The sequence below is a fragment of the Miniopterus natalensis genome, chromosome 17 (assembly GCF_054644295.1).
Source record: "Miniopterus natalensis isolate mMinNat1 chromosome 17, mMinNat1.hap1, whole genome shotgun sequence".
Taxonomy (NCBI): Eukaryota; Metazoa; Chordata; class Mammalia; order Chiroptera; family Miniopteridae; genus Miniopterus; species Miniopterus natalensis.
Window position 1 is genome coordinate 38,565,913 of NC_142097.1, and position 17,652 is coordinate 38,583,564.

Below are 17,652 nucleotides of genomic sequence, written 5' to 3' on the forward strand. Positions count from 1 at the left end.
ACGTGGGGCTGGACAGACAGTGAGCAGCCACGCTGACTCCCAGGGCCCAGGGGAGCGCTGTCAGCCTAGTGACTGCTTGACACGTGTTCTCTGAAGTGACCTAGATCTGCACCACCATGTTCCTGGCTGTACGTGTCTATTGGGATCACTGCTCTTTCCCCAAGGATGCAGCTCAGCTCACATCAGTCCCCAGAGGCCGGCATGTTCTCTTTTGTCCTGGAAGTCAGCGGAAGCAAATATGCTAGAGCAAGTTCGCATAGGATTGGGCTGTAAACATGCGACGTAGGGGTGTGTCGGGGAGAGAACAGGTTTTCCTCATGACAGGCCCCGTTTGCTTTGCTCATATACAGGGACTGGGAGTGACATCTGCCTCCCTTGTGCACAGGGTCAATTCAGGTCAAAGGTCCGAACAGAGAGGCTGCTCCAGTGGCAATGCTGATAGACTGACTCTCAGGGAAGGCCTGGCCACCAGGGGCACCAACGGAGGGTCAGTCACCTGAGCCAGAGAGACTCGGGTCCTCTGGGCACAGAAGAAAAGCCAGACTCCCTCCAACCCATCATCTCCTTCCAAATGGTCCTCTAACCAGTTCTCCCCAGCACCCAGAATAGTGTGAATACCGTTGTACAGTCAGCCCAGGTGGCAATTTTTGCCTAGAAAAATAAAGGTGATCATACCAATGGAACCAGCAAGAATCTGTGTGCATGTGTGTGCATGTGTGCAATGTGTGTATATGTGTGAATCACAGAATGCCTCTGTGTGGGAAAATGGACAAGGGAAGGCTCTTCCTCTCCTTTCACAGTATTTTTTGGAAAGCCCCCAGGTGTTTCAGATCCAAAAAGGCAGCACAATTCTAAGCTGGTTGGCATCTGTCCCAGAACTCTACAGAGGCCCATCCTCTTGAGCCCAAACTTCAGGTTGCTCTTGAGATCAGAGGCACGAGCGAGCAGGGATGTGCAACCCAGCTGACATCACACGCAAGGTAGGCCACCCTGGCCACGGCAAGAGGAGGTTCACAGCTCAAGGTTAAAATTAAATGAGCGATTCTTCACACACCAGCCAAAAGGTGGAAACAAACCCAATGCCCATCAATGGAGGGATGGATACACAACACGTGGCACATACGGGCAATGGAATATTATCCAGCCTTTAAAAAGGAACAAAGTTCTGACACAAAGTATAGCTCGGATGAACCATGAAGACATTATGCTAAATGAAATAAGCTAAACACAAAAGGACAGCTATCGTATGATTCCACTTCTACGAGGCACCTAGAAGTATGGATTGATAGAGACAGAAGGTAGAGTGGTGGTTGCCAGGAGCTGGAGGGAGGGGAGGTGGGGAGTTGGTGCGTAATGGGGACAGAGTTTCACTTGGGGGTGAAAAAAGGCTCTGGAAATAGATGCTGGGGATGTTTGCACAACAGCGTGACTGTGCTTAATGCCACAGAACTGTGCACTCAAAATGGTTAAAATGGTAAAGTGTGTGTTATGAAAACTCTATCACCACAACAAAAAATTTCAATAAGCATCCAAAAATGTGTACATGAATTTCAGAGCAGCATTATTCATAATAACCAAAAAGTTGAAGCAACCCAAATGTCCACCAACTGCTGAATGGATAAACAGAATGTGGTATATCCACAAATGAAATAGTATGCAGTCATGAAAAGGAACGGGGTGTTGATAGGTGCTACAGCCGGGACAAGCCTTGAAAACACTATGCTAAGTGAAAGAAGACAAAAGGACACACGTTTTATGATTCTATTGACATTAAATGTCCAAAATAGGCAAATCCATGAAAATGGAAAATAGATTAGTGGTTGCCTAGGGCTGGGGGGTAGGGAGGAAGTGGGGGGGCAGAGGAAGAAAGAAGAGGAAATGACTTCTAATGGGGTTCCTCTTTGAGGTGGTGAGAGTGTTCTAGAATTATATAGTGGTAACGGTTGTACAACTTTGTGAAAAAACTAAAACCACTGAATTGTACCCTTTAAAAAGATTATGGCATGTGAACTACATGGTACATGCATTTATGGTATGTGAATTATATCTCAATTTCAAGATGTTCTTAATTAAATTAGCAAATCGACGATTCACCTTCCCTGTTCATACCTGAAGCCTGAGGAGTGTCATAAGGAGATCACCAACGGTACTATCTTGATAATTCAGGGAAATCTTGTCCACGGATCTTGTTGCTAAGTAATGCGTGGCTGGGATAAACTCGGGGTGTGGTTTGTGGCTTTGCCACTAGATGGCACCCTATCCACTCACTCGGTAGCTGCTTCTGTCCCGAGCAAAAAGCCCTCCCCTTCCCATCCATCTGTAGTGGGTTTTATGCTATCATGGCAGGTAGGCCTGATTCAATAGAAGGATTTTCAAGAATCTATATTGTAATGTGATATAAAGGTTAATGGCACGTCCCTCGGGTTAGTTTCAGGGACAAAGCTGCAGGCAGGCGTGTCTTGGAGAATATGCAGCTGAGTGCCGAGGCTCAACTGGGACGCTGCCCAGAGCTGGGGACTTTGTCAGGAAGTAAATGAACCCCGTAGAAGTAAGTGCTTCAGCCCTAGCTGGTTGGCTTAGTGGTTAGGGTGCCACCCTGCAGACTGCAAGGGTCCTGGGTTTGATTCCAGCCAAGGGCACACACCTGCCAATGTCTCTTTCTCTCCCCCCCTCTCTCTGAAAAGCAATGGAAAAAATATCCTTGAGTGAAAGTTTTTTAAAAAAATTTTTAAGTAAATATTTCAATACAAGTGTGGAAGCCAATGGAATGCTCAGCCTAATGAAATTGGTCCTGATCTGGCCTTTGTTTTCACAGCTGTTTCTCAGTGCTGTGTATTTAAGATGCTGCAAGTGTCTACCGTGATGAGAAATCCAGAGATGGGGTCTATCGAAAATGTGGCCCCACCCATTCCACTAAAGTCCACACCTCCGAAGCCCCTGAGGGAAGCAGACCCGGACAGGGCTTCTCAATTATGGCCACATATTGGAATCACCTGGGGAGATTTCAGACCTTGGGAGATCCCACCCCAAATAAATTAAAGAGGGACCTCTGGGGGTGGGACCCAGGCAAGCTTGTTTTTAAAACGATCCCCAGGTGACTTGAATGTGTATCCCGGGTAGAGAAGCTCTGAGCTGAAGAGCACCAGGCTGTGAAACAAAAGGAGAAAGCTTGCTTCCCACCTCCCTTCTCGCCCGGTTTCCCTGAGGAGGTGCCCGGGGCGCCAGGGGCCACAGGAGCTCTCGGCTAGTGACCTGAGGATCAAGGTAAGGAAGTGGGGGTGACCAGAGGGGATGGGGTGCTGGGAAACGTGAATCCCATTCATGTGAGCCAATGAAATCCCCCCCAACTGTGAGGCCCCTTGGGAACCCTATGCCAAACATGACAGGAACGCTTCTAAAAGTTAAATGTTTTTTTTAAAAATCCGAGACCCACCACTGAATTCTTTCTTGAGAAAGTACTGGAAGCTCTGTCGCCCCTTGGGGTCTCGAATCAATTCGCTGAAGTTGATGGCCCACCGTTCCACGCGCATCTTGGTTGGGATTTCCACCCTGCAGGGAGGACACTTCATAAATGCACCAGACACTGGATGGGAGGGAGGAGGGGCTGTGCCAGGCGGTGGCCTAGACTGGGGTGAGGGGCCCCAGCTCCCTCCATTAGCCCCACAGCCCGGAGCTCCACCCAGCCCTCCCCCACCCTCATTTCTGACAGATGTACAGTCCAAGCAGTCACTTGTTAGGAAAATGCACCCTCAGACAGGCCCCTGGGCCTCATAGCAGGAGCTGGCCGCCCCGGTGGTGAGGACAGCCACAGCGGAGAGCCTTCGGGGCAAAGGCACAGGGGATGGGGGAGGTGATAGCTAAGGGGTATGAGAACATAGTTTAAAAAAAAAGCATTGAATCGTACACTTTAAATGGGTAAATTGTATGGCATGAGAAAAACTCAGAAAGCTATGTTTAAAAAACCGACACATCGAATACATACAATTTGGCATTTAAATCCCAGAACTGGGTGTCATCTGTTATCCAAGGGTTGCTAGGAAGGCAGCCTGACATGAGGGCGTCATTGGATGAAAACTGCTCACTGTACTTGACGATCCTGAAAAGCAAATGGAAGACAATTTCCTAGAAATTCAACACCCGAGAGACCAAGTCAATAACTCGGGTCGATTGACCAGCCTGCCCTCCCTCCCTTACCGATACAGTTACCTACTTATTACTGTCTTCTTAGGGAAAATGCTCTAATAGCACCCAGGTTAGCAGGTATTTGTGACAAAAATCTGTTCCCCATTCTATTTATGAAATGAAATGTCGTCTCCCAACCCGGTCCCTTTTTAATTTCTCTGTACTTGTTTAATAAAAAATGCAGGCTCCTGACATTGTATCATGACACTAAACCCTTTTGTGTCTCTCAGGGAATGTCGTATGGGGACTGGGTCAGGGCAACCTGAACGTTCAAGAAACCAAACATAAATTTCCAATGTATCCTGATTGGATGTTAAGTCAAAGATTAATAATGGACACTTAATAGTACATTGAATCAGTGAACACAGCCCATATTTCCCTAGTTAATTCAAATGGACAGTGTTAGGAACACAGGGGACCATGGATCCCCGTAGGGTCCACTCCTTGAGCTCTCCCCACCTTCCCATCCACGCAGTGGTGGATTCCAAGACAGATGACAGACTTGTACAGAGCCTGCCCAACCCCTGATTTCGCCCAACCCAAGATGAGACCTGGAGACTTGCTCTGAGTGGACAACTAGTAACAACCCCCAAGAGACCTCTTTTGTCCCTCAGTGTTCATTAGGATCTTACGTCAGTCAATGACTTCTCAAGTCTGCCTTAGAGCAAAAGTCTTCTTGCCTATCTGCTGTTCAAACCTCAGCAAGACCAACAAATTCGGAACATACCCTCCAAGGGACACCGAAGACTTCACCGTGGACCTCATTAAGGCCTGTTGGTAATACATGATCTGGAAGAGATGCAGTCGGTCATTAGAAGATGTCTTACTGTCCTACCCCTGAGTGTCACTCACATTGATATTCACAGGTAACCTCCAGAACTAGACACTGTGTACCCATGACAGCACCCCATCCCATCCCCTCAAGCCAGACACCTCAGTACCAACAGGGTTCAGGCCCACAGTAGATGGGTGACATCAAACTTCAAATTAGGGGCCTCCTTCACCCATCATGTGTTGGTCTGGGAAAAGGCACCAAGTAAAAAATTTAAAAAGTTCTAAGGAGCATTAAACCAAGATATGGGGAAGATGATTAGCCAAGAAGACCTAACCTCAATGGCCAATAATTACCAGGGCTCTGCCTGGGGCCCTGGAAACAAGAGCTACCAAAATAGGCCATGGGCCACCCTCAGCAGATTCCGAACAACCTGTAATTGTAGGAACAGGGGCCGGCAGGGTGGGGATGCGGACTCTACAGCATTGGCTCCTACATCCCTCAGATCCAGGCCTTCTGAGCGTGTCTCAGCGCCCAAGTCTCAGCATTGGCCCCATTCAGATCTCAAAAGATGCTTCTCCAGTCTGTGCTGCCCATTAATTTGTAAACAATCCTCCAAACTTTACACATGGCTTTCATTTCATTACCGAGCGCAGAGCATAAAGCCAGAAAGTGTATAATTTGTTGGAGGGTTTAAAACCAAGCTTCCCTGGAACTGGGAGATGAATTACCTCTTTCTTGACAGCAGTGATTGTTTGTTTCTGCAAAACAAAGAAGCCAAAGCCATTAAAGAGACGTTATTAACTCATTACAGTTCAAACGCATTCCCCATGGGAAAGCTGTCCATCTTCTCTTGCTTAGAAGATAGAAGTTCCCCATCACCACCACCTCCAGCCTATTCCACACAACGATTGGAGAATTAGATTAACCAAGAGACCTGGCAAAGGGAGGGGTAGGATTTACCACTCTAACGTTACCCTGTCCTCCTAAAAGCCAAGACGAATTAAAGACTACGTTTGGGATGGGTCCCCATCGACCGTCGTATCTACAGAAGAACCTGATGGGGGACGAGCGATGGAGATGGGGAACCCGCGTGGAGCTTGAGTGTTTCTTTCCCACGGGAGAGAGAGCTGACATCGGGCCCCACACTCTCAGCGATGCCGGGGATCAGCCGCAGGGCCGCCTCTCTCTGGATTTTTTTAGTGATGGCAGAGAAAGGATGGCTCCAAAAGGGACTCCGTGTTTGGGTTCTTAGAAGCTCCTGGAAACCATTCAGAACTGTCTCCTAACTGAAACAGTCTACAATCCGACACGCTTCCTTGGCACCACTCGCCTGCTCTACGCAACTCTTGGAGGTCAGGGGACTCCAGTCTCAGTTCTCTTCGGTTGGGTTGCGCCCAGGGGGTGCTTGGCGCCGACTCCACTTCAAGTTGGTCACCTTAATCCCTGGCTGCTAATATCCACACTGCTCAACACAACCAGGTCTTCACTTGGAGTAGAGTCCAAAGGCCAAGGAGGACACTATTTTCCTGAGTAGTTAGCAAAATAACTACTGGGTCCATGAGCCCACTGACAAGGTGTCACGGGCCAGGAGGGGCCAATCTAGAATGTCACATACTCGCCTCTCCCTTCTAACCCAGGCTGGGTTTTAGTTTGCTTCATTAGATTGCTTTTATGTAACTGCTTTTCACAGGAAACCCTTTTCCTGGGTGGGGAAGTGGGGAGAGTTATCTCAGAAAGGTAAATCTCAGTTAGGTCTCTTGTTTTGGACTCACACACCCCTGACTTCCTCTTCATAGCATTTATCACAATCATAATTATATATTTCTTTGTGTGCCTCTGTTTAATATAATCTCATCCACGAGGCACCATGTCTACCTTCCCTAGAGTCATATCTGGTGCTCAGTTAATATTAACTATATGATGATTGTCATGGGCTCAGAGGCCTAAAAAAATGGAGATGTATTCTAAGCTTAATAGAATATTTCTCCACTTAAAAAGTTGAAGACACTACCCAAATGATCCAGATGTTTTGGCAAGCACACGGATTCTTTGTTCCCATTCTGTCTCAACATAAGGCACCGTTTTAGGCAACACACATTTCAGGACCATGGGGCCCCAGTAGATTTGCATGCAAACCTAATTTAGTCAGATTCTTCTGTTAGAATCTGCCAAAATGGATTAAAAATAGTGTCCCCTCTGCTCAAAGGGGAAGCTGGACTGTTGTATAACAATAGTCACTTAGCAATTAGTGCAAAGCAATTTGCACCCCTTGGAGCCCTTACACCTGTGTAAGGGAGAGAGGTTTTACTACCATTTGCAGCTTTGGAACTGTAATAGGTTATGGGCAACTTTTCCAACATCTCCTGGTCAGTAATTGGCTGAGCTAAGATTCGAAGCCCAGCCTGCCCTTTGCGAAGCTGAGGAGAGATCCATGAGAAACAAAAAACAGCCTGCTCTTGTCACCAGTTTCCTCCTTGCCCTCAAGCTGAGAGCATGCAAAACAGAATGACTCTATCCAGCCATTTCAAGTAAAATTAAAACAAAAAGAGAGCTGGGGCCCCTACGCCGAGATGAAACACAAACACAGGAAACACTCTTTAATTAACACTAGTGGTGGTGAAACAAACTCCCAGCGTCAAGATAAATAAAATCTCGGGACCTAATGCATACAGCATGGTGACTGTAATTAGCAATAGTGCATTATAGACTTGAAAGCTGTTGAGAGAATAGATCTTAAATGTTATCAACATGCGCACACAAAATCATAATTATGCGGAGGGACAGAGGTGCTCACTAACCTTACTGTGGCACTTATTTTGCGATATATACATGTATCTAATCATCACATTGTACACCTTAAACTTCCATATGTCACACGTCAGTAATAGCCCTACAGAGCTGGGAGTGGGGGAGACAGCAATGATGGTAAAGATCGTGATTGTGCTAGGCCTGTGCTCAGCAGCCAACATCCTAAATACCCTCCTGCAAGGTGCCTGGGACCCAAGAGCAAGCTTCCTGTGAGCCACTGTTCTGAGGCCACGGGGCTCCTGAGTGGCCGATCACCAGTGAAATGAGCCAGGTTCTCAGTCTGCCCTGATGCCCTCAAGGCTCCGCGGGGAGCCGTCTTGCAAAGTCATTGCTACTCTACCTAGTGTGGCCTAACTTTGGCCTCAAATATTTGTTTCTGGGGCCATTATCTCAGTCTTCGGGGTTTCAAAATGTTTCATATTTTAATGCACTTCACTGGCTTTTATTAAACCCTTTGAGGGCCCTGTATCGGCGGTGTGGTTTGCTGTTGGGTTTCGGATTCCCGGAACTACCAGCTACCTTCTGGGAATCATCCTGCAGCGAGCTCTCTAATAATAGGATTCTGCCGCGTCTGAGGTTTCCCCACCTCCACCTTGGGGAGTCCATGTGGACTTTAGCATTTATTTCTAGCTTTAAAAATAGTTGTCCATAGGATCAGCTCCCTCTAGATTGACACGTAGGACATCTCTGTCCTGCTAGGGGTGTTCAGTTGCATCGGGGCAGTTGGGGCAAGGGTTCTAGGCTTCTCTAAAAGATCAAGAGAAAATCTGACAGGAAGGTGGGGTGGAAGAAAGACTGCATTTGGGGATCAGACAGAGGTCAAGGTCAAAATCCTGGTTCTGTCCCTTATTGGCTACTTGACTCTGGGTGAGTTATTTTTAGCAATTCAAAGCTTCTGTTTTCTCATTTGTAAAAGGAGACAGAAAAACAAAGGATTGGGTGAGACAACAGACAGGTGACTGGTATAATGCAGAGACTCAACGGACAGTCGCCAGTGACTTAGGGCTCATAAACTGCTGTGAGATTATGCATGACATGGTTTTGACCTCACTTACAAAGTAAAATATAGGATGCCCATGCAATATTTGGGACATACTTATACTTAAAAAGTTATTTGTTGTTTATCTGCAATTCAAACATAACTGGGCATCCTGTATTTTTATTTGCCAAATCTCATAAACCTAGCAAAATTATTACTTAGCCAAAGGCCATACAAAACATTTATTTAAAATAAAGTGAAGTTATTAAAAAATACACACACACTTCTCAGCAATTCAAAATAAACCACCTCCTGATAAAATAAGAAATAACATTTTTTTCCACCCTGGAATTCACGCACAAATCCCCTGCTTTCTCAACAGTTGGCCCTCCTGGACTGAGGTTGCTTCTATCTTTCTCATCTGGTGACACACTTTGCACAGTGAGATACTCTGTCCAAGGAATCTTCAAATGCTCTGCATTCTTGGAATTCTGACTTATTATTTTTCAGTTGCAGATTTGCCCAAATAGGGCCAGAGCTCGAGCTTATTTACACAGCTCTGTGGCCGAGTTGTTGGCCTTCAGAGCCGGATGCAGGCTGCAGACAATAATCCCAGGGCAGCAGGGGTCAGGGCCCTGACCTGAGAGGCCCCTGAGCCACTGTGGACCAAAGTGTGGGAGCCCAGAACAGGGACAAGCAGGGACCCAGTGATCAGACAGCCAGACAGGGATCTGCAAAAACAAGAGGTGAACGGCAGGCAAGCATGGAGCACAATATGAGACGGCGAGAAGCCTGAGGAATCGGGGTACACAAGCATTGAGAGCAGAGAGAGAATCAAAAGTGAGAAACTGGGAAACTCAGAACACAAAGCAGAAGAGAGGAGATGGGAGGCAGGCAGCCAGCTGTGCAAGAACACACGAGTTCAAGGTCGTGATCCTCTGAAGGATCTGTCCTGCCATGCGGAGGCAGGACAGATGCCACAACCTGCAGGGCACGGTGCAAAAGAAAAATGTAGGGCCCCCGTCTGGCCAGCATGGCTCAGCGGTGGAGCATCGACCTAGGATCCAGGAGATCACAGTTCCATTCCCGGTCAGGGCACATGCCCGGGTTGTGGGTTTGATCCCCAGTAGGGGGCGTGCAGGAGGCAGCCGATCAATGACTCTCTCATCATTGATGTTTCTCTCTCTCTCTCCCTTCCTCTCTCTGAAATCAATAAAGACATATTAAAAAAAAAAAAATACAGGGCTGGCTGACGGGACAGGTGGGAAGGTCCTGCCACCTGAGTGAGAATTACGGTTCTTAATTCTTCTTAAATTCTCCACAATAGTCAGCATGCAGACAGGAGGAAGGGAGCTGGTGGAAGAGAGAGAGACAGAGAAGACGATGGTAAACAGAAGTAAAAGCAGCCCCGTGTCCAACATCAGCGTGGGGACCGCAGCCCCCTGCCCCGCGCTGACCGCCGGAAGGCACCCTCTCCTCCCAGCCTGGCGGTGGCGCTGTGCTGTCCGCCTCTGCCCTCCCCTCCTCCATCGCAGAGGTTTCCAGAGCTGCCAGTTACCCATAAAAAATAAAAATATAGAAAGCAAATCTCCCAGCCAGGTTCAGTATTTGCCGTGATTCTGTTTCCATGGCAACCAAGCCGACAAGGCCTCGGCAATTTATCTGTCATCTGACATGGAAAAGGCCGTGGAAGGCTGACAGTGCCGCAAGTATATCAAAGGAAGGGTCACTCTGAGTTGTGGACAAGGGACTTAGCAATGCCTCCCCCCCAGGTGACACCCTCTGGGGACGTGAAGTCTCTCTCCAGATGGACTCCATCCCGAAACCTGGGCATCTGTCTCATGCACTGGTGGGGGCAGTCCCCAGGTCATTTTGAGTTCTGGGGCCCAGAGGGCTAAAGCATACATGTCACAGAGCTGCCTCGAGGCCACCTTTTTCCTGCTTCTTCCACTTTCCCCATTCACTTCCTTCTCCCTCCTTTCCCGGTACATCCGTCCTGGCTGCCATTCAGCCTTAAGGCATTGCCAGAGCTTAGAAAGGTCACTGACCCCCTTGCTGCCCAAAGATAACGTTAGACAGAAATCAATGAGACCACCTAAGACTAGTTGCAATGGAGTTTAGTTGGTTTACTGGGATCAGTGGTTCTCAACCAGGGCAGTTTTGTCCCCCCAGGGTACATGGGACAATGTCTGGAGACATCTTTGACTGTCAGGACTGGGAGGTGGGCAGGGAAAGGTACAATGTTACTGGCATCCAGTGGGTAGAGGCCAGGATGCTGCTAAACATCCTACAATGCACAGGAAAGCTCAAAACAATAGTGCCGTGGTTGAGAAGCCCTACCCAGAATGCTCACGGTTTCAGCAGCTCATGAACTGCATTTCTGTAAATAAGAAACCATCATGGGAAATTGGCCATCCATCATAAATGGTGGCTGTATTTAGGGAAAGGGTCCTTTTAAAATAAAAGTCTAAGAGAATCTTTGCAAAGGTCCTACTCTATTGAGATGCAAAAGAAAGTATGACATTCCAGGTTCTGTCATGATGATGAAGGTTTAAACCCAAGGTTGATTTTAAGACTAGGGCCCATAGGCTTCAGGGAGTGAGAGGACTGGCTAGAATTGTATGCAAAGTGTCTGTGAGTCTTTGGGCAGAATGTTTTCATAACTTTCATCAGATTTTCAAAAGGGGAAGTGACTCAGAAAAGTCTGGAAACCAACTACCTAGATTCCATTGGCTCTGACCTGCACTCTAAATCTCTTTCTTTATGCAGGACCCTTGCCATGGCCTCTCTGTCCCCAACACTGATATCACAGAGCCCACAGTCCTCCTCTCTTAGGCAGTCTCAAAGGGGAGATATCATTGCCCAAACAGACACAACTAGACAACAGACAAGTGGACATCTTCCCAGCCAGGAACCAGACCTAGGCTCTGCCCACCCAAAGTATGCAGCAGAGACCTACCTGGTTTACCTGGACTTCATTCGGATTGGTCACTCGGTCCAGGCCATAGTCCAGCACATTGTTCATTCCCGGCTGAATGGAATAAAAATAACATAAGAACCACTGCTGGAGAGTCTCCAGTTTCTAATTAACTTTGGGTCTCGGCCAGCCAAGCTGCCAATTGTGAGACTGAGCTGCGAAAAGCTGGTGGCCTAGCCCACGGGGAGGTATGAGGGTGTTACGCCCTCTCGGTGAGCTGCTGAGCTTCGTAGGGCTGCTCCACCACCACAGCATCCCCATGACCTAACTCAGTGGCATGGGTAGATGTGTGCATGCACTGATGGATGGGCGGGTGGGTGGATGGGTAGGTAGGTGGGTGATGGGTGGGTGGATGGGTGGATGGATGGGTGGATGCTCTGATGGATAGATTGATGGATGGATCAGTAGGTGGGTAATGGGATGTATAAATAACACTCAATTCAGTAAGAGTTCACTGGGATTAACACATGGGACTCCTGACTCCTCCGTGGTGCTCCTTCCCCTCCCTACAGTGCAGTGCTTTGGAGAGTCCAGCCTTCAGCCAGGCGCCTCTGGGATCCAATCCTAGTCCTGCCACTTCCTCGCTTTGAGGAAGGTCTTGGAAATTACTTCTCTCTGCACAAGCTGTCCCTTCTGAGAAATGATGATCCTCCTACCTGTCAGGTTCTTGTGAGGATCTAACAAGATGGAGTGTGAAGCTCTCAACAGAGGGCAACTATTGCTAAGCAAGGGGCCTGGCTCACAGCTGGGTCTCAATCTCTGTCAGTTCCCTTCTCCATCAGGCCAGCTTCCCGGCCAGTCTCGCTTGGTCTCTCTCAATCCTTCGAGGCCAGCAGTTTGGGGCTTGCTCTTCCCTCTGTGCTGGTTTGGTCCCAGGCACCCACCAAGTTTCTCGTGTGATTAACCAGGCTGACTGCACTGGAGCTGAGGCAGGAAGCAGCTGAGGTTGTCTCAGCCTCATCAATAGGATCTGTCGCATTTTTAGCTCAGAAGTATGGTTGCCAAATAAAATATAGGCTGCCCAGTTCAGTCTCAATTTCAGATAAACAACAAATATTTTGATTATATCATTTTGCATAAAAATATATTCCGTATGTTTTTAGTATAAACACAGAGCAAGTAGCAAAATATTGGGACACGTATCATTTGCTGTTTAATCAAAAGTCAAGTTTAACTGGGCATCCTGTATTTTATTTGCTACATCTGGCAACTTAGCTCAACAGGCTACCATGGGGGGCAAATGTTGGGCACACAGCTTAGGCGAGAAAGAGAGAAAAAGAAATAGAAAGTGGGTGAGAGGACAAGGAAAGGGGAAGGCCGTTCTCGCCCTGGTTGTACATGTGGAGCTCAGTGAACAAATTTAGCTGCCGCTTCCTGTGGCTGACATTGTGCTCAGCCCTGGGGAGCCCGCGGGAAATGCAACAGAGACCCCTGCCTCCAGGCTTCCCCAGCAGGTCTCGCGGAGGAGGCAGCCACTCAGCAATTAATCACACACATGCTGAATTACAGTTGTGGCAAGTGTTCTGAAGGCACAATACAGAAGTCCAGGCCAGCCTTCCGTGGGCTTGAACCCCGCATGGGGGTGGGAGGGTGCGAGGGTGGTCATCAGAACCAGCGCCTTTACCTACAGTGGGTTCCAGGAATCGCCCCCTCCGTGTGGTATAAGAAACCCTCCAGCTTAACTGAAGAGAGGCTTCTCACACACACACACATTCACTCTCACAGGCCACCACATTTATACACTCGCACACACTCTCTCCCACCCAGACCCACTCACACACTCCCATGCACACACCCTCACCTTCCACAGCGCCAGTGCAGTCGTCTGGAGTCTCGAATTAGTTCTCTTACTCTTTCCCTTGAACTTGGCCCATGCTTTGATATAAGTTCAGCTGCCGAGTGCTCAGCGGTGCACCTGCATACCCACGCTCGGCACAGGGCTGCTCTCAGCCGCCCAGACCAGAAGCCTCGGCGCAGAGCTCGGCCACCCACGGGGCCTGCTGTGCTGCCGGCCTGCCCAGCGCCAGCTCCCTGGCTCTCCTGAGCTCTGCAGAAGGGCCAGGGACGCTCCTCTGGCTGCCCCTCTGCCCGCATGCTTTGTTTGCCCGGCTGGCTTTTCTCCCAGTGAACTGAGAGTCTGTTTGGGTCTCTGGGAGACAGTCTGGCAGCCCCTAAGCTCCGGGGCTTCCTGGGTTTGCTCAGCTTCTAGGCCGAGACAGACTTCAAACCGGACGCTCTTCAAACAGAGCGTGTTCCCAACTCCAGCGCTCTCGGGCCACCAAGAAGCTGTGAGCGTTTGAAGACAGTGGAGCCTCGAGGGCGGGACGTGGGCACGCTCCGGCCTCATCTTTGACGGTGGGTCCGGTTGCGACTTCGGGGAGCAGCAGTGAGAGGGAGATTGGATATGAAGGGTTTGGGGTCCGAGGGATTTTTTACAGCTGCTCCAAGTACATCAGAGCCTCATTCTGAACTTGGCTCCCCAGTGCTATCAAAGAGAGCCAGGCACCTTTGAACCCAGCAGCAGGTTTGTCAGAGCAGCAGTAACGGATTCAAGGCTCTAATGACCGAGGAGGTTACAGAAAGGTCTCAAATCTAAAACATCATGTGACACAGTCGTGGGGGGCAAGAGTATAGGGACTGCCCAGCCGTTGACCGAGGAACCAAGAGGTCACCAGTTTGATTCCCGGTCAGGGCACATGCCTGGGTTGTGGGCTTGATCCCCAGTAGGGGGCACGCAGGAGGCAGCCGATCAATGACACTCTCTCATCATTGATGTTTTGATCTCGCTCTTCCTCTCCCTTCCTCTTCTAAATATCAATAAAAACATATTCTTTAAAAAGAGTATAGGGACTAAGAGGGAATGGCCGTGCAGTCTGTGGGTTCAGAGCCTCTGGTACTTACAGCTGTGGGGCTTTGGCCACTTGGAACTACCCCTGAGCCTCAGCTTCCTTATCAGCAAAATGGGACTAAGAATAATGCCTCCCACACGGGACTGCAGAGATGAACGAAGGCAGTGACTGCAGACTGATGCTGAGGGCAGAGCCCGGCACACTGCAAGTCTCGGTCCAGGTCTGCAGTGATGATGATGATGATAGCGAAATGTCGATGGTGGTGATGGTGGCGATGGGGGCGGAGAAAGCGGGGCCACGTGGGAGTCGGTGGAGGTGTGGGAGGTGATGGTAAAAGCACTCATCACAGAGACACATCAAATTTAGGCACTTCTGAGTCATACTGTGAAGAGCCACTCAGCCCTGTGCCTGGTGTGGGAGCTGAGTGCTTACCTCAGGAGAACTGGGGAAAACTCAGGTAATCTGCTTTTAATTTTGTTCCCCACAGACCTCCAGGGTTCAGGGACAGAGGGGAGAAGAGGGACCCAGGGCAGATCATGTACATGGCTCGTCTATGTCACTTTGCAAGGATGCAGTCACACTGGCATTCCCACACCATGGAGTCTCACATGAATATGGAAGGCACTCCCTGCCCTGCAGGGAACAGGGTCCTCTCGGTCATGGGGGCCACTGAGCTCCAGGGCATCTTGCCAAATGAGTGGCTTATCTGCCACATGCCCTTATCCTCACCAAGCTCCTCCCCCCCTTAGGAACAGATGTCTGAATGCAGGCTGAACAATGCTTGGTTCCCTCCCCATACAGGGAGCTCACTCCCGAGCTCCAGTGCAGAGGCGGGTGCTTGGCTCGGTTTCTCCAGGACCCTGGGCTCAGTCATCCACTCTACCACCAAACCTCCAGGCACTCGTGTTGGGCGTTGGTCAACTGGTTTACCCAGACGAGGCGCACTGAACCAAAGCAAAACCAAACAAGCTTCTTGGAGATCAACCCCAGGACCTTAACCTCGGCAACAAGTCATCCAAACCAATGCCCCCAAGATGGGGCACCTATGGGATATTTGAGTAAAGAGAGAAAATAAGCCAAACGGCTGAAATCTGATAGGCCTGAAGTTTAAAACTCCAGGAACCCTGGCCCCCTGAGTAACCCAGTTTGCTTTCTGGTCCTAAGAATTTGGTTACCTAGCGAGCAGGAAACCACAGGAGCGCGAGGAAGAACCTGCGTCTCCACCTCTTCACGTTCCAGAACGCCCTTCACATCTCCCACCTCCCGCGATGCACAGGAAGCACGTGGGTCTGACACAGGGGTAAACTGAGGCAGCAGAGTTCACCCCAGTGGGTGGCCGTGACAGCCTGCCTCTTTGTGCTGGGGGATGAGGCCACCATTTCCCCGCGACGAGCTGAGACAAGTTACATCACTTAGGCACCGCTTGTCCCTCTGGCCCTTTGAAGTCCCAGCGCCAGAGACCCCACGTGCTCTAAGCAATGAGGCTCACACTTCTCCTCTCGCCTCCTCCCGTCACAGCGGCTGGGGGCCGGGGCCGGAGAGGGAAGGAGGGGGAGCCAGGGACACGAGGCAGGGCGTTGGCTACGCAGTGTCAGTTCTCAACAGCATTTTATGTTTATGCTTTGGAGCCTATGTTCTAGTTTTTTCTTCTTATATTTCTTTTCCAAGGTATCCTGCCCTCTCCCCCCTCCGCCCTGCCCCAAAAAAGGCCTAGCCCTCTTAAAAGACGAACTCGTTCAGACTTAATGAGGTTGGATGGCTTAAGGAATTTCACATGGTTCTCCCACCACCGGCTGGGCCCGGAGCGAGCCCATCCAGGCGTGCGTTTCCTCTTGCAGGCAGGAAGCTCTGGACACTAACCCAGCCCTCAGCAGCGACTCAGTTCCAGCCCCAGAGGGACGTGAGCGGGCAAGGGGGGCAGAGAGGCGAGTAAGGGCGGGGGAGCGAGGCATCGGGCGGCGAGCAGGGCGGGGTGCGAGGCGGAGAAGGGGCAGGTGAAGCCAGGAGGGTACTCACAGGGCTTCGGTGGACCAGCCAGTATGCCTTCTCCTGGCAGTCCAGGGCGCACCGGTCTGCTTTGCTCCTCTCCTTCCCAGTCCTGCAAAGCCAAAAGCCATGGCTTTTGATTTGTTTGTTTTCCAGGTTATTAATAGTCAACCGTTTTCAATTCCAGTTTACATTCGACATTATTTTGCATTGGTTTCAGGTGTGCAGCATAGCAGTTAGATAACACATACTTTACAAAGTGTTCCCCCCGATAGTTCCAGCACCCGCCTGGCACCGTCCACAGTTACTACGACATCATTGACTGCATTTCCTAGGCTGTGCTTTACATCCCCGGGACAGTTCTGTAACCGCCAATCTGTACTTATCAGTCCCTTCCCATTTTTCATCCCATCCCCCAACCCCCCCCTCTTGTAGCAACCACCAGCCTGTTCTCTGTGTCTATGAGCCTGTTTCTGTTTTGTTGGCTCCTTCATTTTGTTCTTTAGATTCCACATATAAGTGAAATTATACGGTATTTGTCTTTCTCTGTCTGATTTATTTCACTTAGGATAATACCCTCTAGGTCCACGCATGCTGTCGCAAATGGACAGGTTTCACCCTTTCAAAAGCCATGTTTAAGGCTCAGTGGAGGACCCCGTTCCTGATGAGCCACAGCACCCGCCCAGCCGGCCCAAGTAATCCACGTTTGCCGAAACGATCGTGAAACTAGCCAGTGCTCACACCACCCTGTGTGCCGGGCGCCCCGCTAAATGCTTTCACAGTCTAACTCCTCTCATCCTCCCGGCGACCTTTTCTCGCTTTGCGGTTCAGGGAACCGAAGCAAAGAGAGGTGCAATGTCCCGCCCGGGGCCACACCATCAGCAGTGGCAGCAATGGGACTCGAACTTGGACTCTGGTCCCAGACAGAGCCGGGCTCTGCCTGAGATGGAGGTGCTGGGGTGCATTCACGCCCATGAGTAGCCCTAGAATCCAATCAGCTCCACCACGGGGCGAGTGTGGATGACACCCTGGGCTGACGTTTGACCACCTGCCTTCCTAACTTTCCCTGCTTCAGTAAGTGGCAGCTGGCATCTGG

At 49.8% G+C, this 17,652-nt stretch overlaps 1 protein-coding gene across 3 annotated transcripts in view; it reads right to left on the reverse strand.

The window, feature by feature from the left end:
* RGS9 (regulator of G protein signaling 9) overlaps window positions 1-17,652 on the reverse strand; it is a 44,679-nt gene that overhangs the window by 9,938 nt on the left and 17,089 nt on the right. Inside the window, exons 8-15 of one of the 3 annotated variants that reach the window (XM_087825674.1) lie at window positions 16,587-16,668; window positions 11,704-11,775; window positions 10,067-10,097; window positions 7,752-7,759; window positions 5,686-5,715; window positions 4,910-4,971; window positions 3,983-4,096; window positions 3,434-3,549 (exon numbers count right to left, since the gene is read on the reverse strand). In XM_087825674.1, coding sequence (XP_087681800.1) covers window positions 3,434-3,549; window positions 3,983-4,096; window positions 4,910-4,971; window positions 5,686-5,715; window positions 7,752-7,759; window positions 10,067-10,097; window positions 11,704-11,775; window positions 16,587-16,668 — 515 coding nt within the window. The remainder of the gene's footprint in view (window positions 1-3,433; window positions 3,550-3,982; window positions 4,097-4,909; window positions 4,972-5,685; window positions 5,716-7,751; window positions 7,760-10,066; window positions 10,098-11,703; window positions 11,776-16,586; window positions 16,669-17,652) is intronic. The other 2 variants (XM_016214519.2, XM_016214520.2) reach the window with 2 other exon arrangements.